Here is a 20,926-nt window from a genome sequence, read left to right on the forward strand (position 1 = left end):
CTCCACGTTAGTCCCCGCGGAAGAGCCGCCCCTCGGCGCGGGGAGCCCCCGCGTCGGCCGCGGCAGGGCGGGCAGCCCCCGGAGCGGTTCCCGGCCGCGCGCGGAGCCCCCGAACCAGGACCACCTCGTTTCGGCGGCCCCTCGCCCTCCGCTGTTGGGTCCTCGGCACGAAGCTGAGCGGCATCTTAGCAGCTTTCGAAGCATCCACGCTGCGCCATGGCGTTAGCATCCCGGCGATCCTCCCGCAGCTGGAGGTTCGGGGTGTCCCAAAACCACGTCCCGCCTCTGCCGCCCCCTCGCAGGTGCCCTGCAAACCCCCCTACCCCAGGCCTCCTTGCTGGGGGATCTGCAGGAAGAAGGGGGTCCTCCTACCCTCCCCCCCCCGGTTGCTCAGCTGCAAAGGGGCCTCTGCAACCGCAGCCCTACGCGGGGTTTGCGCGTAGTCCGTGGACTCCACTGACGCTCAAACGCCCCGAGTGGGAACGCGCGCAAGTCCCGACAGCTGGCACTGATGGAAAACTTTGGAAACCAAGAGGCAGCTGGGGGAGGACTGGAGCCGCACGTGAGGATTCGCTCCAAAAACCCCAGGAGGAAGCTGGAACCGGCGCGAGCCCCGAGGCCGCCGCCGCCGCGGGAACGCGGCACCCAGCAGCGCCGGGCTGGGGGTGTCGCGGTGCGAGCACCTCTTCGTTGCAATATCCCTAAGCGCAGGGGAAAAAATGACACCAGGAGAAATAGGAGAGTATCATTACTGCTGACCGCAGTATTCTGCGAGTTCCTGAGACGTGCTTTGCAACGTGCCCGTCATGCGCTATTTTAAGGAGAACTCCGTAATTTTGCTTACTGTGATGGCTATTTAATCGCCGCGGCAGAGCAGGGCTCGCTGAGACAGGGGCGCTGCAGAGGCTCGAGCGCGCCGAAACGCCGTCGCCGGGGACCGCGCGGGCCGAGGCCGCTGCAGGGCCTCCCAGCTCCGGAGCCGGCTGCGCTTCCGGGGTCGTCGTCGTTCCCGGCATGGGGCCCCACCGGCTCAGCACCGAGCGCGAGCCTTTCCCCAGCCTGGTGTCGCGGGCTCCCAAAGAGAAAGCGCTGGGGCTTATTTCACAATTTTGTATTATTGTGAAAGTTTGCCTTTGGTTCGCTGCTATTTCCGTAACTATCTGGCAATGCACGAGCACCCTCCCGGCGCAGGGAGCTGGGGCTCTGCGGGGACGGGGAGCAGGAGCCGGCGCGTCGTCAGGCCCCATGTGCTCCTCACCCTGGGCTCCTTCTAGGTATTTCTTTTCCACCATTGCCAACATAGGAAAAAAAAAATATTCCAAAGTCCATTCCTCTGACACGTTCTGCCCAAAGAGCCACAAACCCACTTCGTTTTCCACAGCTGAACTCTCCTTTTCCCGAGCCACCTCCGCCGCTTCTCCATCCAGTCCCATCTTGGATAAATTAGCTACAAGTGAATTTGTCTTGCGGGAGATTAAGCGTTCCCCTGATCGAGAGCCCCCGCGGAAAACGCCGCTGCCGCTCCGTCCCTCCCGGATCCCGCGGCCCCGCTCGCCCGCTGTTCGCGCCTCCTTTTCCCTGTTCAGCTGTTGCCCTAAGTGCCAGCGGCCGTGCGCGGAACCGTGTAAAACAGCATGAAAAAACTGCAAATTCCAGAGCTGGATCTGACACGTTATTTTGCTCCCGATAGGAGACTTCCTGCAGTTACCCACACCGATGCCCAGCCCGCGGCTTGTGCGGGGCACCGTAAACTGGGATAGAACCTGGTCTAAAATGTCCACGAGCCTGCAAAGCAGAAACGCGGTTCGCTTTTCTTGCTTCAGACACAGCACAAATATTCTTAAAGCATTTCCGCTAACACCCTGGTTTTCAAGCTTTTTTTCTAGGATAAAAATGAAAAACATCCTCAGATGCATTGCTCCATAGCTCCGAGCAGTCTGTGCTTTTCCCATTTCATTCCTTTTTTTTGCTTTTGTTTTCCTCAGAAGGAGTGCACGAAGAGGAAGGCGGTGGAGGGGGGCTTGTTTGGTTCTTATTTGCTTTGAAAGCCCCGTTTCTTAGCCAGCCCGGGACGCCACGTCGGCCCCTGCAGAGCTGCGCTCGCTTAGGCTCGCGCCCCGCGCGGGGGGCAGCGCCCGGCGCGGGCGCGATCCGGGGCGACGCAGCCGGCGGCCTCCCCCGGGCGCTCGGCGCGGCCGCTCGGGCAGGGAAAACACGCTAAGCCGCGGAAATGGAAGAGGCTCGCGAGCAGCGAGCCGGCCGGCCGGCGTCTCCGGGCAGCCCCGGTGGACATCTGCGCGCTTCCCGGAGCCAGCGCCGTCACCTTTCCGACCGCCGGAAAAGCCTTTCTCCTTCGCTGCCAAGTTTCCATGAGAATTCGACGACTTCAGCTAATTAATCATTTAAATTTAACCCAAAAGGGAAAACAATGCCGTTGTCCTTGGGAGACAAAAATTCTGTTTTCATTAGCTGTGCAGCCCCTTAACGTTTATGGCCGCATCTGTAAATATTTGGGCTGGCTTTTAGCTTCGGGCTCTGACGTAGGGCCGGGGAATTGGTGGAATGTGTTGTTTTGCAGCCTCGGATTTTGAAGGGAGGCTGTGACCTAAGAGACGCTCCTGTGCGGGGTTAGCGAGAGCTGGTTACGGCGCGCAGGGGCTCTGCGGCGGAGGAAGAGGAAGAGGAGCCCGCGCAGCCCCGACGGCAGGGCAGGGCGGAGGTGTGCGGAGCTCCCTGCGCTGGCGGGCCGGCGGTTATCCGGATTGCCTCCAACTTCTGAGCGCTGCTGAGGGCGCTTCCAGGGATAGGATGCTATTTCATCCTAATTAATCTCCTCATTAGCACTGAGTTTGTGAGAGGGGAAGTATTTCCGTTAAAAACCTGCAGTGCTGCTTAGATCTTGCAGATTTTGAGCTGGTGAGCAATCCGGTTTCCTAGCGATGCAATGAAAGAATTAGCCTTTAATGGCTTTGCAGAATCAGTGTTACAAAAATGACCGTTTCTGGTCTAACCTCGAACATCTGTGCTGAGGACAGTTGCTTTTCCAGCTGTTTTATGGGGTGATGCAGAACAAAAGAGGTTCTGTTTACTTGGAGATCTGGACATAGAGGGTTGTTTCAGCTTGCCTCCCCCAGAAGGATTTTGAAAGCAAAATGCAGCAGAGCAGATATATTTTGGGCTAACATGCTGGGAGCAGAAGATGCCAGTAATCCGTGGTGTTTTTGAACTAGCCTGGAAGGAACGGCCAAATTCCTCGGGTCCCGCTCTCCTCCCTCTTCGGTCGGCTGGTTTGTGCTATTCTGGTCGAGTCCACAAGAAAAAGCAAGAAAAACACTTGCAATGTCCCGGACGCATGCAGAGAGTGGCCTAGCTAATTGCCTACACCCTGAGTAGAAGTGCCTGTATTTATTAGCTGATGACCCTCATATTTTAAAGCACAGATCGATGCCAAACACCCTCACCCTCCACTGAGGTTTTTATCCTAGCGTACCACTCTGGGCTCCTCATTCTCCAAGCAAAATTCTAGGAAATCCTTTCTTTGAGTTTGCTCATGGAAAAAGCTTCCTGCAGGTCTTGGTATCTTGGTGGTCACTGCTATAACAGCTCCTTGCTTCTGCTCCTAGTGTTGCAAGGCAGAAAGTTTCTCCTTTCTAGTGGGGTTCATAGTCACCTGCGACCTCAAGCTCATCCTGACGTTGAAAGGTTCATACCTTCAGCAGCAGTGCGAGGTGATAACTGTCTTCCCCTGCCAGAAATTGGGGCTGCTGTGGCCCGATAAGGTGACCTTGGAAGGATGCCGATGGGTCGGCTCTGCCCGGGGGGATGCCGTTCGGATGCGGCACCGTGGTGCGTGGAAGCGTGCGTGGAGGAACCTGCCTGCAGGTTTCCAGAGGAGCAAGGGCTGCGTTACCGAGCTCCTGTGCCACCCGGGGACGCGGCGTGTGCCCAAGGAAACCTTTACCCACGTAGCTGTTCCTATCCAAGCGCCTTGTCCAAGCTCAGAGTATTTCCCTCAAGCAGGAATTCCTCCTGTTTCCTTCCCTTCTCGCTCTTCTAGTGCAGGACACATCGGAGTTTTGTGGCTTGCAAGAAGCCATAACTGAAAGTATTTTGGCTACTTCTTCATGGGGACGGGGTCTCATTTTTTTTTTTTCATGAAAAATGGCCCTCGGGAACGGCCGCAGGGTAGTGACGGGCACCTCTTCTCCGCAGGCTGGTGGTGGGAGCGCCCTACGAAACCAACGGACAGCAAAAGACGGGAGACGTCTACAAGTGCCCGGTGAACGGTGACACCCACAGCAACTGCACCAAACTCAACCTAGGTACCCCTAAGCCCCCGACGCGTTGCTCACATTGCCTCCAAGCGCGTGGGGGTGGGGGGTTTAGGGAGGATTTTTAGCTGAGAAATGAGTTCAGGTGTTCGTGTGACTCTTGGTGCTGGGCTTCAAGGAGCATTAGGATAGAGTCAAGCAGCTCAGGACAAAAGAGAGATGAATTGTTATTTATTTAGGATAGCTCAGATTGTTTTGTTTATTAATTGATTAGGATGAAATTATCGGTGGATGAAATTCCGCCCTCGCCAGGCTAGTTTGCGCTCGCCCCCTTTCTCCGGACTCCGCCTGCCTTCGGTGCAGCCTGGGTGAGACCTGGGATAACCAGGCCGATGAACTGCAAGGGGGATGCTCGGAGGCTGGGTCCCCTCTAGCCCCGGGAAGGACGGTCCTTCTCACGGAGAGGGAGAAAAGTCCGGTTCTCCCGTGCCACCGCAGCCTGTGGGCGCCCGTAGCCCGCGGAAGCGCTGGAGGAGCTCGTCTTGAGCGTGGTCACCACCAAACCCGGAGCTACATGACGTGAAAGACCAGACGGGCCGTCCGGCTGCTACTGCACCCTCCGGGGATGTTCCCGGCCACAGCAACCTATCGCAGCGGCAGCTGGCTGACTGCAACGTAGTCGCGTAGCTCTGGCCAGCACCAGAGGTCAGAGCTATTTAGCAAGAGCTTGGCCGGCGTCGGGCTCTTCCTCCAGCGAGGGAGCCCGAGCCCCGCGGCGGCAGGGAATGCAGGAACTGGGAACTTTCTCATGATCTTCAGGAGCATCGTCTGGGTTTTGGGTGGGGGGAAAGTCTGGGATTTTTTTTTTTTTATACCGGAGCGGCCACACAGTTGTCATTTTTCTTTGTTATCATCTGAAGTATTCTGGGTTTCAAAGCTGATAAGACTGGAAGAAATTTGGCTCGTCCAAAATATTCCTGACTGAAAGTGAAGAAAACGGGAGCCAAATTTATTTTTGTTCGAAAACATTCAGTTTTCATTTTTCTCTTATTTCAAACAACAACATCAAAATTCTTCAAGGAAATAAAGCTCTTTTGTGTGAGAATTTGAATTTTACTAAAAAGCATTTTTTCCCCATTAGAAACAAATTTTGAATGAAAAGATCAGTTCCATGTGCATACACTATTTTTTATTTTTAATTAACTTGTCTACTTAGTGCAATCCGCTGAGACCATTTGAATAAAGCCAGATGCAGAGCTGCCCCCTGGGGCTGTCAGGCTGCAGGAGAACGTGCGGTGGAGATGACCACAGTGGAGCGAAGCGGGGGCGGACGTAGGACCACGTGGTCCTACATGTCTGCTGCTTCCTTTTCCACGCAGAGCAGGCTGGAGATGTCAGCAGGAGCCAGTTAGCGCTGGGAGCATCCTGGTGCCTCTTGCAGAGCTGTGACGGCAACACGCACACCTGGGTACCCGCAGCACTTACCTGCGTCTTCAGCATGGGTTAATTATCCATGGCTGCAGCCACCATCCTAGCAGATTTATAACATGCTCTGAAGCCCCCTTTCCTCCGGATTTGCTGTGGTGTGTACGCGCACAGTCGGTTCAAGGAAACTCAAGGCAAAGCAGGGTGCGTGCAGTTGAGGTGCAAGGACAGAGTGAGATGCTGGTGGCCAGCCATCCCCACCGTCCCCTGGCTCCTGCGCTGGGGCAGCTTGGCCCTCCCACCCCGAGGGTTTGCACCGTGTAGGAATGGGCCAAACCCACCAAGCGGGGCTGCAAGAGGTCCTGGGGGCAATGGGTTGTGAGCAGATACCCTGCCAGTTAAACGGGAAGAAGCTTTTGTGGCAGAGAGGACCTTGAGCTGCTCAGTGGGAGGCACAAGTGAGACATGTGAAGGAGCTTTCTCCAAGCTGGAGACTTCTAGAAAAGGGTTTGTCCAGGGCCGCGTTAGCCAGCGTGGGATGCTGACTTTGGGCTGACCTGCCTCGTGCTCCAGGCTGCAGGTCTCGGTTTGCTTTTGGGGGCTGAGCTTCCTCTTGGTTTAAACCTTCAGCAGGGAACTTCCAAAGGCCCCTGCTAAAAACCATCAAAAACCCCCCTGCAGTTTTCCCAGAAGATGCCCAGTTCCTTCCTCAGAGCCCAGCAGCTGCCCGGCCACCACGGCCTGAGTTAGTTTTGACGCCCTGATGAAACCATACCGGAGGAATGAGTGGATCAGACGGTGTTTTTGTTAACGCTAAGAGATGTTAACGTTAACCCGAAGGAAGGGTGGCCCTGAGGGCCGTTCCCGGTTTCGGGCTTGTGACGAGAGGAGTGGAAGAAATGCACGAATATAAATCAGCTGCTAAACGCCTGCTGGACCAGCAATAAAGGATGAGATGCTAGAGCCGCTTGGAGCGTTATTTCCAAAGATTTACTATGTAAAAAATGCAGCTTCTGACTCACTCCAGGCGAGAAGATTTTGTTGGTTATGGGATTTAGGGAAAAAAAAAAAAAGTCTTATCTTGACAACTGCTTCCAATGGAGCATGAACACAAGCGGCGCAGTGTGAACAGGGCCGAGCTATCCCTCGGGCTTTCAGCCGGATCCGCTCTCGCTCCGGAGACGCAGGGGAGCAAAAGGGAAGCGGGGATTTTCGCGTTCGCGCGAGCCCTGCGGCCGGCCCCGGCGCCGCTAACGGCCCTGTTCTCTCTGAAGGAAGAGTGACGCTTTCCAACGTCTCCGAGCGGAAGGATAACATGCGCCTTGGTCTGAGCCTGGCCACCAACCCCAAGGACAACAGCTTCCTGGTAAGAAACGGGGCGGTTGCCCTGGGTCTCCCTTCCTGTGCGAGGAGAGGAGAGCCCGGAGCTGGTCCCCGCCGCGCTCCGCAGGCGTCCCCCGCCCGGGCCAGCAGGTCCCAAGCGGGTGGGAAGTGCCGGACCCTATTTCCTGCTCTTTAGCACCTCTAAAGCGATGGCTTAATAAGCGGCAGTTTTAAAACTGTCGCTGACGCTTTATTTTTCCCTCGTTTTTATAGGCCTGCAGCCCTCTCTGGTCCCACGAGTGTGGGAGCTCTTACTACACCACAGGAATGTGCTCCAGGGTGAACTCCAACTTCAGATTCTCCAAGACCGTGGCTCCCGCTCTCCAGAGTATGAGAAACAATCTGCTTTGTAGCCTCTAACGCAAACCCGGCTTTTGAAGTTGGAGAGAATTTTTGCTCTTTAATCGCCCCAGTACCATTGACAAAACAAAGCAATGTCAGTATTTAAAAGGAGGCAAGATAGTAGAGGAAATTGTTGCAGCAAAGCGTTTCAAAGCGGGTTGCACACGCGCACATCTGGTAAACATTTTCCTTTTGATTGACACTTGGGGAAGACAAAAAATACCTTATTCTTCCAAAAACAGAAATAAAAGTATCCAGAATATTTTATCAGCACAGTTAGGAAGGCAAAATAGGGAAAGAATTCAGACCCTGGCCACACAATACAAAGAGCTCATTGACTGAAAGCTCAACATCTTGGCCCGAATTTGTAAACTCGGGTGCATAAAACGAGGACCTGGTTTTATTCTGAGGTTTTAAATGAGCCTCCTGGTTTTCCTGTAGGTGCTAAGGAGTCCCAGAGGCTGTGCCCCGGACGGGCTGGGGTCTCTGCAGGACCCCCCGGCCTGGTGCTGGGCGCCTGTGGCCAGCCACACTCTGCGTCACTGGGCTCTCCCAGCAGAGCCCCAGCACGCACCAGCCCGACCGCCCTCGCTGCGGGACGCGCAGGAGAAACCTGCCGCTGGGTGGTCGGTTCCCTCCTTACGACCAGAAGATGGTTTTAGCCCTTGCTGCGATGGTGGTTGGGGGCTTTAGAAGGAGGAGGGTTAACACGCGTCGTGCAGCACGCATGATACGGCAGGTTAGCGCTTCCCTCCGGGTCATGGGTTTGAGGGAGAGAGTTCAAAGTCTCGTTTGAACCTGCTCGTCTTACCTAGACGATGACCACGTTGATTGACTACCCCAGAGTGCAGCTGCGTGGTGGGTGATCCAACTGCTCAATGGCTGCAGTAAATGAGCTTGGTGATCAAGTAATGTCTGCGGAAAGCTCAACATCTTCTGGGCTTCTGCAACTTCTCTAAACGCTGTCAGGAAAATAAAAGCAAGAGAGAGAGATGACTTTGAACAATCTTCTCCTTCAAAAGCCAGTTGCTGTATTGGACCAGACGGAGGTCCACATCTGCATCAGAGAAGATATCGCTGAGTGTTGTTCTTAAAAAGTTTTCCGCTTTTTTCTTGGCAGAGATGATGCATGTGGGTTCTCTCTGTCTCGTTGAAGTGAATACAACCCGAAGGTCTTTGTGAATGATAGAAATAAGATTTTTTTCAAACAAATCATAAGAGCAAGTACCTGACTGCAAGGAATAAAGCCATAAATTTCCTTCTTACAAGTGTTGCCGAGGTCTTTCAGTAACACGCTGTGTATTTTTCACAGGATGCCAGACGTACATGGACATAATCATAGTTCTGGATGGATCAAACAGCATATACCCTTGGGTTGAAGTTCAGCACTTCCTGATAAACATCTTGAAAAAATTCTATATTGGCCCTGGCCAGATTCAAGTAAGCCCATGCACAGCTTGTGCCTTTCTGTGTACTTCTGCGTTTCTGTATGCTTCCTCCCATGTCATGCAGATTCCCCCGCCTTTTTCAAAGTCCCCCTTCTGCCAATTTGTTGTAGTCTGGCACCATGCTTTTTCAAAACAAACGCTCAACATATGTATTTTAAAACCAAGCCCGTGGAAATAATGCTTACATTAATGTCCTTAAATTGAACTGTGGGGAGAGGAGCAGCCCGCACCCCGGCTGGGCCAGGGAAGGACGTGGACATATAGAAGTCATGCCCTGTAGCGGTGCAGCTCGTTGTAGCCGTGAAGAGCTCCCCATCCTCTTCGCACTGGCAGTCACGGGCTTCTCTGCTTGTAACACCCCTTCCACCCCTAGGTTGGAGTCGTTCAGTACGGAGAAGACGTCGTCCATGAGTTTCATTTAAATGACTACCGGTCTGTAAAAGATGTGGTAGCGGCTGCCAGTCACATAGAGCAAAGAGGCGGCACCGAAACCCGGACAGCCTACGGGATAGAGTTTGCTCGGTAAAATCTCTCACCTTCACGTTCATTCTGATAACAAGTTTAAAACCATCGTCGTGTTTCTGTTTCCTTCCCTGTCCCGACCTTTCGGAGAGCTCAACCCTCTCGAATGCCACCTCACATCTGCCCCAGCCTAGAGGCTCAGCTCTTCTTCACACCCACGTTAGATAACCGGGAGCTTAAGCAAGCCCTGAACCTCAGCTCCAGCTCCTTGTTGATCTGCGATGAGTGCCCATTTCGCGCAGATTTTTATTGTGCCCCCCAGCCAGGACCAGGCTGCTTTCCTTGGTGCAGATTTGGGGCGTCGCGCAGAATTAGAGGAGGCTCCTCCTGAAAGACGCCGGGGCCCCCAGAGGAGAGGTCCCCTGCCGAAGGCCACCAGCTCCCCAGGAGCCCTGCGTCTCCTGGCATCTCCCCGGCGGGCGGCGCGGTGGCCACGGGCGCGGGCGGCGGGCACGGGCCGTCAGGGACCGCAGCCCGCCGGCGGCTCTGAGCAGCCCGGGGCATCTCTTCACTTGCAGCTCGGAAGCGTTTCAGAAAGGTGGCCGGAAAGGGGCAAAGAGAGTAATGATTGTAATCACAGATGGAGAGTCGCACGACAGCCCAGACCTGGAGAAGGTGATCGAGGACAGCGAGAAGGACAACGTCACCCGCTATGCGGTGGCTGTAAGTAGTGGGGTCTGTCGCGAGCCGCCGGCTGCCGAAGCGGGCACCACGATTGAGCCCCGCGTCGGTCTTCTGCTCCCTGGCACTAGACCGAGCAGCTCCTTGGGAGCAACTTTTTGTGGGAATTACCAGCCATGACTTTGGGGCCTTTTCCTCGGTAGGTCTATGACCTTGTGCCTCACCCACCTGTAGCCTGGGCCCTTGCTGGCGGTGCCGCCAGGATACGGTTCATACGTACGGGGGAAGCGCAGGCTTCACGGCTCCTTGCGAGCGGGGCCGCTCAGAGCGGCTCTGCCCGGTGCGCGAAAACGCCCGAGCCTTGCACTTTCACTTCCAACCTAGGTCCTGGGCTATTACAACAGAAGAGGAATCAATCCGGAAGCCTTTCTGAACGAAATAAAATTCATAGCGAGCGACCCGGACGACAAGCACTTCTTCAACGTCACAGACGAAGCCGCGCTCAAAGACATAGTGGATGCGCTGGGAGAAAGGATATTCAGCCTGGAAGGTGAGCGAGGCTCGTTTCGGGTGCTCCAGCGAGGATGGCTTGTCCCCAAGCGCGGCGGGCTCCTCCCGGCCCGGCCCGGCTGCGAGAACTGCTTCGGATGTGCTGACCCGGGCCCTTAACGCGCCCGCTGGATTTGCACGGGCCAGGCCGGGTGCTTCTCCATTTGGTGCAGAGCCCAGGGCCGTGCTTGGAGCATTTTCCTTTCCCTAACTGTGTACCCAGGAGCAGCCTTCTCCTGGGCTCTGTGCACCCCGCGAGCTGGAGGAGCCCCCGTCCCCTCTCCACCGAAGGTCACCTGGAAGTTCTGGCGACCTCTTTTCCGGAGAGCCGTGACGGCTCCGTAATTTATAGCAGACATTTGAAATTTGGCAGGCGGAAGGTAATCACTGTCTGTCACTAACCCATCAAACTCCTTTCGAATCCAGCCAAGTCATAAGCAGTCAAAATTCCGGCTGCCAGGGACACCCTGGAGTGTCGGACGTTAGGGGATTATGAGAATAACGTGGGGTATTTGGCTGAAAATTGGCTGAAAGAAAAGATCAGGAAATATTGTTGTTTTCTGTCAATCTAAGCGAAAGTGCCCTGTCTACCTGCCACAACGAGCCTCGCCGCACCTCGCGCACCGCAGGATGCGGCTCTCGCCGAACAAAGCGTCTCTGTCTTCGAGACGAGTTTGTTTCCTCCAACTAAATTTATCTAAACTTCCTAGGAAAATGGCATGCTCAACCCTTTGAAACGAAAGATGGAGGGTTTTCACTTAAAATGAGACGTCTTAGGGCTTCGGCTTGGGGGATCTAGTTCAGAGCACTTCACGAACGCCCCACCAGTCCTGCCAGTTAGCTTGGTCCAAGCCCTTTCCTGCGGCGGATGGTGTCACCTGAGGAACTTCCCCGCCTTGCAACGCCGAAGCGAAGCCCTCCGACCCCCCGTTTCTGTGCGGCTCTGCACAGAGCTCGCAGCATCTGCCCAAGGGCTTGTTAGCGCCGCAGTTGTGGTGATTTGGGGGGGAACGGGCACATTTGCTCCAGCTGAGGTCATCTGTGCTCCGGGCTGGGCAGAGGTGGCTCTTGGTCGTGCTCAAATCCACCAAGCAGCCCGGCTTCCCCAAGAAAGCTTTCCAATAAGTACAAATTCCTTTTTGTTTTAGGAACTAACAACAAGAATGAAATCTCCTTTGGACTGGAAATGTCCCAGACTGGATTTTCATCACATATTGTGGAAGTAAGAGAGCAAAAGAGTGTTTGTTCGCTTCCTGCTCGTGTCTTCAGTGCGGGTACCCGACCTGTGGCAAGTGGGTGGGATGGGCTTTAGTGCACGAGGTCAGGCTGTGAATACAAGTCTGTGACAGTTTTAAGATGTATTTAATTTGTGCTTCAACGCTTAATGTGAGCCTTTTGTGCTTCTCTGAGAAACAGCCCGTTTTTCCCAGAGAAAGTCGATCCTAAAGCTTAGAGGAGGTGTCCAGGATTTTGCTCCCTGTTCCCTGCCCGGCTCTTTAAGGGAACCAGCGCTATTAAATAGCTTCCACGTTCGTTTCGAAGCCGGCACTGCGTAACGCTGAAGCGAACACAAGTCTCGCCCGGAGGCTAAATTCACCCCTAGCCCAAATTCAGCAAAACTTTCTCTCCCGCGCTCTGTAGCGTCCGGTACGTACGTTGTCTAGGAGTCGGCGTTTAGGGGGGCCGATACGTGGGCTCGCTCCAGCCCAGCCCGTCAGGCTCCCCTGGTCCATCTCAGCCGTGCGGCACAAATCGGCTCTGCCCGTCCGCGAAGCGAAGGGGACAGTTGGCTCCGTTTGGCAAGAAATTGGCGCTGAAGACCCAGCGGGGTCTGTCCGAATGCCGGCCGTCCGGAAGGACTAGCTCACCTCCCAGGAGCACCGTGCCGTGTTTCCAGGCCCGGCCCCAGCCCCGTCTCAGCCCCGGTTCACGGCAGCGCTTCGGAATCGACCCGGTGCTGCCGGCGGCGCGGGGGCAGCCGGGACCCCCGAAGCCTCGCGGGCGGCCGCGGCGCTCCAAGGCTGCGCGTCCCTTGCTGGGCACCGGTGGCTTCGGCAACTCGTGGGATCCCGCGGCCCGGATTCGGAGACGTTTCCCGTTCAGACCTCCACCTTTTTGAGCGGCCGATCGCCCCGATGCTGATTGCTCGTTTTTTTCCCCCCAGGACGGGATCTTGCTGGGGGCGGTGGGTGCCTACGACTGGAACGGAGCGGTCCTCAAGGAAACCAGCAGCGGGAAGGTCATCCCGCTCCGCGAGTCCTATCTGCAGGAGTTCCCCGAAGAGCTGAAAAATCACGGCGCTTATTTAGGTAAGGGAGCCAAAATAGGCTCTGTTTCCAGGGCAGAACTCATAACTCTACACTTAATAATAGGAAACACAAAATATTTCACTGCTGACTAATGCTTGCCAGCGCTGCCAGCACATGCTGTGAAGTGCCCAGCTGTCTGCGAGCTCCGGCGCGTGCGGGACCTGTGCTACCCCTTGCTCGCTGCAAAGCGCAAGTGAGCACCTCACCTGGGAGGACTCCAAAGTCCACCACCGCGTACGATACAGAAGCGTTTAAATGCAGAAATAATTCGGACGCGAGCTCTGGCCAGCGCAGGTCATCTACAGTACTTACTGGAATGGTTTAAAAAACACTGATGAAATTTCATGCCTCGGGAGGAAATACCTGCTGTGCTAATCCGTCCCACGTGCAGCTCTTGAAGCCCCAGAGCACTAGCAGCAGTCTGGCTTGCGCGGCAAAGCCTCTCTCCCAAGCTGCTGTCCCCTGCATGGGGGCCGCGGGGCGGCTCGGAGCTCTTCCCTCCGTGCCCAGGAACACCAGGAGCCCCGGGACACATGGTTTTCCCCCGAGAAATAGTAGCGCCAAACTCTGGGGACAACAGCAGAGCATCGCCTCGGTTTGCCTGTCAGTGCTTGGAGTGGGGGCTGCTACTGTTGTGCAAAAAACGCTCGTGACGATACATGGGGGTTTTGTTTGACCCCGTGTTTGCCATTGACTCTAACAAGGAAAACAGAAGTATTGCGAAAAGCCCTGTGCGCCCTGCTGCAAAGCAGCCCCCTTGCCCCAGCTCCAGGACCGGGGTGCTTCCGAGGCCAATGCTCTGCTTGGGGGGGTCAGCGCCAAGGCAAAGGGATCCGTTAATCCCTACAGTCCCGAGATACTGCAATTCTAACTGGATATGGCCCTGAGCAGCCTGCTGCCGCTTCAGAGGTGGCCCTACTTTGAGCTGCTGATAATTTAAGTAGCTTCTAAAACTGGCTGTGAGTGTGAAGAACCTGGAGTTAGCTGCAGGCTGACCAACAGGATTTGGTGGCCCTGTGGCCCCAGCGTTATTCTCCTATTTAAGCTGTTGCAGCCCATGGAGGCTGCCAAGTGCTGCAAGCTTCACATCTGGCAGGTGGTGTTGATGATCCCTGTGCAGAAAATGCCCCTTGGGGAGAGGAAAAACAGCTCCCTCGGGGTCTTCAGGGGTGTTTGCATAAGGACATGCGAGCAACGTTCTTCATGGTTTCATTGCACCGTGCGTTTTAACACCAAACGTCAGCAAACGCCCGCGACGTTGTTCTGAACGTGGCTTTTGCCGGGCTCGTTCGGGAGCGCTGCTGCGGACCTGCCTGCTGCGTGCCTGCACCACGTCTCAGGAGCCGCGAAGGGAAACGGTTCTCGGGCAACAAGCCGGGCTTGCTGTCGATGAAAGCGGGGGCTTGCAGGCTGCGTCGGCCCGAGCCAAAGCCCTCGTGGGGGGGCGGTAGGTGAGGGCCGGAGCAGGCGATCCAAAGCGCCCGGTCGTAGCAGCTGGGCTGGCTTGGATGACTTTATCTTTGAAGAAATCTCCATTTATAGCTTGCCGATCTGGGAAGCGGCCAGAGTTGTGTTAGCAGCTTGAAACTAATGGGAAGCAGACCGCGAGGGCGGCTGGCGGGGGCCGGCCAGGCGCCGCGGCGGGAGCCCGCGTCCTCACCGCTCGCCCGCCCCGCCGCAGGTTACACCGTCTCCTCCGTGGTGTCGGCCGAGCGCCGGCGGATCTACGTCGCCGGAGCGCCCCGGTTCAACCACACGGGGAAGGTCATCATCTTCACCATGCACAACAACCGGAACCTCAGCATCCACCAGGCGCTGAAGGGCGAGCAGGTAGAGCGCCGGGGCGAGCGCCCGCCGCGCTCCTCCTCGCCCCGGCTGCCTTTTCCGCCCGGCTCGGGCGGCCCCGCGTCCGCGGGCGTCCGGAGGGTCCACCTTCCCGCCGCGTCTCTCCCTCTTCCAGATCGGCTCCTACTACGGCAGCGAGATCAGCTCGGTGGACGTGAACGGCGACGGCGTCACGGACGCGCTGCTGGTGGGAGCCCCCATGTACTTCAGCGAGGGCAGGGAGAGGGGGAAGGTCTACGTCTACGCCCTGAGAGAGGTGGGTGCTGGCCGGGGGACATTTCCCCCGCCGGGGGCTCGTCCCGCTGCTCCGGCGTCGTGGGCGGCGGGCGCTCTTCGCCCCGGGACCGCCGGGCGTCCGCCTGGCACCCGCGTGCCGCGTTTCTGTCCTGGAGCTTCTGGCTCGCTGGATGAAAGGCTCCGTGGGTGGGAGGAGCTGGGCTTCGTTTGGTCTGCAGGACTCCTACGGGATGTGCCCGTCTGTTTGCCTTCTGGGGCTTCCTCCTCTTTCCAGGCTTGTGGCTGATGCTTTTCTGTTTTTTTTTTCTTTTTCTTTCTTTCTTTCTTTTTTTCTTCTTTTCTCCTTGGCCGGGGTTGCAGAACCGCTTCGTTTTCAGCGGGGCCCTCGAGGATCTGCAGAGCTACCAGAACTCCCGGTTCGGCTCCTGCATCGCCACGGTCCCTGATCTCAACCAGGACTCCTACAACGACGTCGTCGTCGGGGCGCCTCTGGAAGACGACCACCAAGGAGCAATATACATCTTCCATGGCTTTGAAGAGACCATCCTGAAGAAATACAAGCAGGTACAATTCCCTGGTGCTTTGCTTCGCCTCTTCCTGAATTATGGGCACCAACAAAATCTTTGGCTGCAAATTTCCCCAGGCCAGGAATTCACATCCAGCATTTAAGTGTTGCTTACTGTTGCCAGATCCATTTTCTTGTGATGGCTCCAAGACAAAACAAAAGTTAGATAAGGAAAATAGGCATAAAATTAACAGGAACGCTTAGCACTCAGTGCAATGGATTGCTTTAGAGGAAATATTAGAAATATCCAGGAAACATAGGCGATATGCAAAGTAATTTTGGTAGCAATTTCTGGATGGCCCATCTGAGGGGAGACTGTCCCGATTTCCTGGGAAATTCTAACTGGTGCAATCACCTGATATTTTTAGTAATTTGGTCATGCAGTGGAGACTTGCAGTGGCCAACCTCGGTGGACGTGGCTGCGCAGCAGAAGCGAGGCGGGGGGTGCAGACAGAGGCTCGCTTCGCAGGCGGGCAGCGATGCTCCGGCAGGAAACGAAGCTGGATTTTTTTTTTTCCCCCTTTTGCTTTTCAGAGGATAGCAGCTGTGGACCTCGGACCAGGCCTGATGTATTTTGGATGCAGTATCCATGGACAGCTGGATCTGAATGAAGATGGGCTCATAGACTTAGCAGTTGGCTCTCTTGGGAATGCCGTGCTCTTATGGTTAGCTATATCTCATCTGGCACGGTCCCCTGCCCCGAGCTCACTGCCATAAGTTGACATATTTTAAGATCAGTTTTATGCTTAAAATCTGACCTGTCTTTCCACAATAAAACTCCCCTGTCCCGTGGGGCCATGGGATTTCAGATGCTGTCTTACAATGCAGTTGGGGCCTAGAACGATGTCAGAGTTATTTTGCATCGAGTTTCATCATTAGTTCCTCGGAAGCTTCAAACCAGCTGATTTATTTATTGTGATTTGCCCAGATTCCCTCTGTCCTAATCTAATAAGACAACTGGATATTTTCAAATGTTGGTGTGTGTTTGGGAAGTCCCCTGAAGCTATGAGGGTGGCCTGAAAAGTCCTATGCGTGCGCAAAAGGGCCAAATCCTCCTCAGCGTCACGTTCGTTCACTGGCATAAGCAGGAGGCAAACACGTGTGCGGCAGAGCGATCTTGTTCCTCCACGGCTACGCAGCCGAGCTAAGGCTAGGCGGGCACGGGCATGCCGCGGTGGGCTGCGGTCATCCTCAGCACCTTTTGGTGCCAAGGAGAAGTGTCAAAAGAGCAATTCTGGAGACGTGGGAGCCTTCCGGAGGCTGCTGTGGCCCTGTGCAGGTGTCCCACGCGGGCAGGAGACGGCGCCGAGCTCGGGGGTGGACGGGGCTCCGGCGAGGGAGGCAGCAAGCTCCTCCGGCCCCACGGCTCGCGAAGACCGGAGCCTGCTCTGCTGGCCACAGCGGGCTGCGCTCAGCCTCGCGACGCGTCTCCTTCTCCCTTGTCCGCCCTGCAGGTCCCGCAGCGTCGTCCAAATCAACGCCAGCGTCCGCTTCGAGCCGTCCAAAATCAACATCTTCACCAAGGACTGCAAGCGGAACGGGAAGGATGCCACCTGCATGTCAGCCTTCGTCTGCTTCGCCGCAGTCTTCCTCTCTGCTCACTTCCAGACGGCCAGCGTGGGTAAGTGGTGCTCCTGCTCTCGTGGCCGTGCTGCTCAGGCGAGGACAACCTGCTTCGTTCGTTCCCTAGCTCTGCAGCCACGAGGAAGAGCGCGGCAGCCTGCTTTCGCTGAGGGGAGCGAGCTAAGAGCCTGGTGCACTCGGAGGAGTGCGCTTGTGCCGTCTGGCACCTCCTTTTTCTACCCAGGCCCCGCTACGTTTGCCCTTACCCCGGCTCATGAGTGGTCCTGGTCCTCTTAAGACCTGGGCCATGTACCAGGCACTCCAGCACTGCTCTTAAGCAATGCTAAGAAACACCTCAAGGCTATAACCGTATCAGTGTTTAACTCCCTGCCTCATCTGTCCTCTTGGACCAAGCCCTCCCGCAGGTCTTTCGGAAAAGGTGTCACGAAAGCGTGTCCCATTTCTTCTGCAGTCTCTGCATGAAGTGACTCCAGCTCCCGCGAAAACTCAGAGCTCATGAGCTTCGTCTCACAAGGACATCTGTGGCCCATATGCGTACAAGTCTCACTAGTATCTCAGAGAATCTTTATGAATTTATTGGCTAGCTCTGGTTTTAAAACGTTGCGTATTGCTGTGACCCTGAGTCTACCCGGAGGATGCCCGTGACTCAGCTGGAGCAAGAGGAAATGAAAGCAGCATGCCCTCCTGAACCCCCCCCAGCAGGCAACAGCAAATGCTGCTGAAGGGCCTTACACGACAGACGAGATTGGGTCCCAACCAATGCCAAAGGAAAAATTTCCCATTCCCTAGAGCCAGGATTTTGACTTGTGCTATCGAGCATAACTCCTGTAACTGCAGAGCTTCCAGGGAGGCACTGGGTGGTCCCCCGCCCCGGGAAGGCCGGCCCGGAGGGCGCACACGGGGGACCGAAGCCGGCTTCTCGCGCTCCGGTGTGTGCTGCGTTGCGTTGGTGTAGCGGGTGCACATTCCCTCCGGCTTGGCACTGGGTTTGCGCATCTTCTGTTTCTCTCCAACAAACGATTTCCCAGTAAAGTGTTTAGGAGAGGACGGTGCACCAGGGTAGCAACACCTTCACAGCCGGTTCACACCGTCAAGCGAATATGTGTGAAGCAAATATATATTTTATACAGCTTTTTCTCAGTGTCTGGAAACAGCCCATCTTCAAGTTCCTCGTTCAGCCTGCGATGTGGATGCTTGGAACAAAAAGTCTCTTTAAAAAATCCCAACTTTTTCCTTTAGGGTTTCTCTATACTCTGCTTTGAACATGCAACCTGCAGGGGGTCAGCCATGCAGATGGACACGAGCCGTACAGTGTAGGCTTTTAAACCTTCCTTATTTGTTTTAAGAGGCTTTTGACTTAGCAGTCTTCTTAGAATGGCAAAGCAACAGCTACAGATCGTTTTTATCTTAGTGTGCTCCATCTCATGCCGCTTCTAAAGGTAACGGATCAGCTTATCTCACTAGCAGGGGAATAGCAATTTGAGTACGCAAAGAGCCTGTTGTTGCCGTGGTCTTGTTATAGAGCGAGCGTCACCGCGCAGAGCAACTCTGACGTGAGCCGCTCTCCTTCCAGCAATGAGGTACGATGCCACCATCGACGAGCGGAGGTACACGCCGCGGGCCCACCTGGACGAGAACGCGGACAGGCACACTCGCAAGGTGCTCACCTTGCTCGCCGGACAAGAGCACTGCGACAGGCTGAACTTCCACGTATTGGTAGGTATAAGCGAGGACAGGGCTGGCATCTTCTCTTCCGCCCTTCTTCTCGCAGCCAGGGCGGGAGAAGCCCCCGGTGGGGCTTGAATCGGCCTGAGTGGGGCCGACTGCAAGGAGAAATCAGAACAGTGACGCACCAGGACACGGGCAGAGGGGCTAAGTGGAAGTGCCTCAAAGGCCTCACGCGGCTAGAAATGAGGCTGAGCTTAATCTCCAAGCCCAGATTTATTATTGCCGGGTTTGATGTGGTCAGGGACAGATCCTGTCCAAGGGCCCTGATGGAGCGCTGCAGCTGGTCAGTCTCGGAGATGTGACTTCATTGCAATCCCAGCTTGCGTTTTGCTTTTTTCTGTAAGCCTCAGCCGTGCCAGCGCTGCCCGCCGGGACCGCGTGCACCCGTGACTCTTGGATCAGGCTGTCCCTCCTACTCCAAACCCAGTGAAAACTCACATCAGCCTACAACCAAATGCTTCTGTGTCAGTCCCCAGGTGCTCTTGTTCTGTGCACCCCTCCTACCCTCAGGGTCCCTTTCCCCCGGTGTCGGTAGCCAGTGAAGCCTTCCGCGTCGCTAGCAAGGAACAGTTGATGCACAGACCTGGCCAAAATCAAGCATTCCCAGCGAATGATGAGAATTCTTCGGAGGCCAGAGAGGGCTGCGCTGCCAGACTGGCTCAGCCTCAAACCCCAGCCTGAACTGCCCTGAACTTCTGGGAAATTTGATTCTGAAGTTCGAGACTGAGTTTGTGATTTAGCCCAAGAAGCGTCTCACTTCAGAGCGGCTAGACGCACTTCACGCCTCTAGGCTGACACATGCAAGTAGTTTACAGCGCTATGGGAAAGGTGCACCCTGTCACCGGCCCGATAAGTCCCAGGTAAGGGGTGCCAGGGCTGCTCCATCCTCGCATCCTCCTGGGAGCAGCCACCTTCCCAGAGCCAGCATCTCTGGAGGAAGCAGTTCCTGCGCTGCCAGACACGCACACGCAGCTGGGCGTTGTACAGCACCGCTGAGCCTGTGCTGCCTCTGTCACTATGTAAGGATTAGCTGGAGAGATAAGATGATTACGTACCAAGCATACCGAACCACAAAGCTCCTATTTCATAACCCGGTCGAGCACGCCTGCGATTCTGCCCTCCTTTGCTCTCTGACCCGGCCGCCCTTCACGAGTTGGAGTCCTGCCTTTTTTAATAACGGCTTTTATCTGCTGTAGGACACAGCTGACTATGTGAAGCCGGTGGCATTTTCCGTAGACTATGACCTGGTGAGCCCTGAGGATGGTCCCATGCTGGATGATGGCTGGCCGACTTCGCTCAAGGTCTCGGTACGTAGCGGTGCTCGGAGGACAGCAGTGGGCACGGGATGGTGCAAGATGGGTCACAGCAATAGTTAGTAGGGATCTTCGCAGGCATCTGTCCTCTGGGGATCTCGCAGCTGAGGTAGGCTTGCCAAGAGGCGCCAGGAACTGTGCAACTCCCTCCTTCCCTTGGGAATTTCAGCTGGACACACTGCCCCTTCCCAGTCCCACCATCACACTAAAGAAGCGTGCTTGCTGAGCGTGCATATGCAACGCTTCTCTGGGGCGGGAGGAGACGCTGGCCTTCCCCGACAGCTGGCTTTAAGCGGAAGTTCAAGATGAGAGCTTAGTAGATGAAGGGTGGATGCATTTCAAGCATGATTAATGTTCCCCAGTAGCTGTGGAAGCTGAAGAGTTTCAGTGCCTGTAGTTGGAATTAAAAAGGCAACTTGGTGGTAAACTTGGTTAGCAGATTTCTTTCCAAATGTAACATTTTCATCTTAATTCCCAAACTCTCCTAGGACAGTAATGTGTGCTGCTTACTGTATAAGTCACGTGAAGGTCGGAAGCGGTGGGGCTTTTTGGTATTCTCTGCAGTCTGAGGAGCACTGCGCGTGCACACGCCCATGCCCATGCACATCTCGTTGGCATGTAACCTGGAGCTCAACGTGTCGCTGAGCTATTCCTGTCGTTCCCCTCAGGTGCCTTTCTGGAACGGATGCAACGAGGATGAGCACTGCGTCCCCGACCTCGTCCTTGACGCTAGAAGTGATGTTCCAAGTGCCATGTAAGTCCGTCGCCTGGGGCAGAGCATCCT

The 20,926-nt window shown here is 55.5% G+C and overlaps 1 protein-coding gene across 3 annotated transcripts in view; it reads left to right on the plus strand.

Moving 5' to 3' along the window:
- The window catches only part of ITGA11 (integrin subunit alpha 11), a 43,900-nt gene that overhangs the window by 11,148 nt on the left and 11,826 nt on the right, over positions 1-20,926 (plus strand). For all 3 annotated transcript variants that reach the window (XM_062583977.1, XM_062583975.1, XM_062583976.1), the window contains exons 3-19: positions 4,213-4,322; positions 6,971-7,062; positions 7,293-7,407; positions 8,734-8,861; positions 9,243-9,391; positions 9,910-10,054; positions 10,397-10,562; positions 11,710-11,783; positions 12,726-12,870; positions 14,552-14,700; positions 14,831-14,971; positions 15,313-15,516; positions 16,052-16,182; positions 16,972-17,138; positions 18,675-18,817; positions 20,026-20,136; positions 20,811-20,896. In XM_062583977.1, coding sequence (XP_062439961.1) covers positions 4,213-4,322; positions 6,971-7,062; positions 7,293-7,407; positions 8,734-8,861; positions 9,243-9,391; positions 9,910-10,054; positions 10,397-10,562; positions 11,710-11,783; positions 12,726-12,870; positions 14,552-14,700; positions 14,831-14,971; positions 15,313-15,516; positions 16,052-16,182; positions 16,972-17,138; positions 18,675-18,817; positions 20,026-20,136; positions 20,811-20,896 — 2,256 coding nt within the window. The remainder of the gene's footprint in view (positions 1-4,212; positions 4,323-6,970; positions 7,063-7,292; positions 7,408-8,733; positions 8,862-9,242; positions 9,392-9,909; positions 10,055-10,396; positions 10,563-11,709; positions 11,784-12,725; positions 12,871-14,551; positions 14,701-14,830; positions 14,972-15,312; positions 15,517-16,051; positions 16,183-16,971; positions 17,139-18,674; positions 18,818-20,025; positions 20,137-20,810; positions 20,897-20,926) is intronic.

Source organism: Rhea pennata, chromosome 10, assembly GCF_028389875.1.
Source record: "Rhea pennata isolate bPtePen1 chromosome 10, bPtePen1.pri, whole genome shotgun sequence".
Classification (NCBI taxonomy): domain Eukaryota; kingdom Metazoa; phylum Chordata; class Aves; order Rheiformes; family Rheidae; genus Rhea; species Rhea pennata.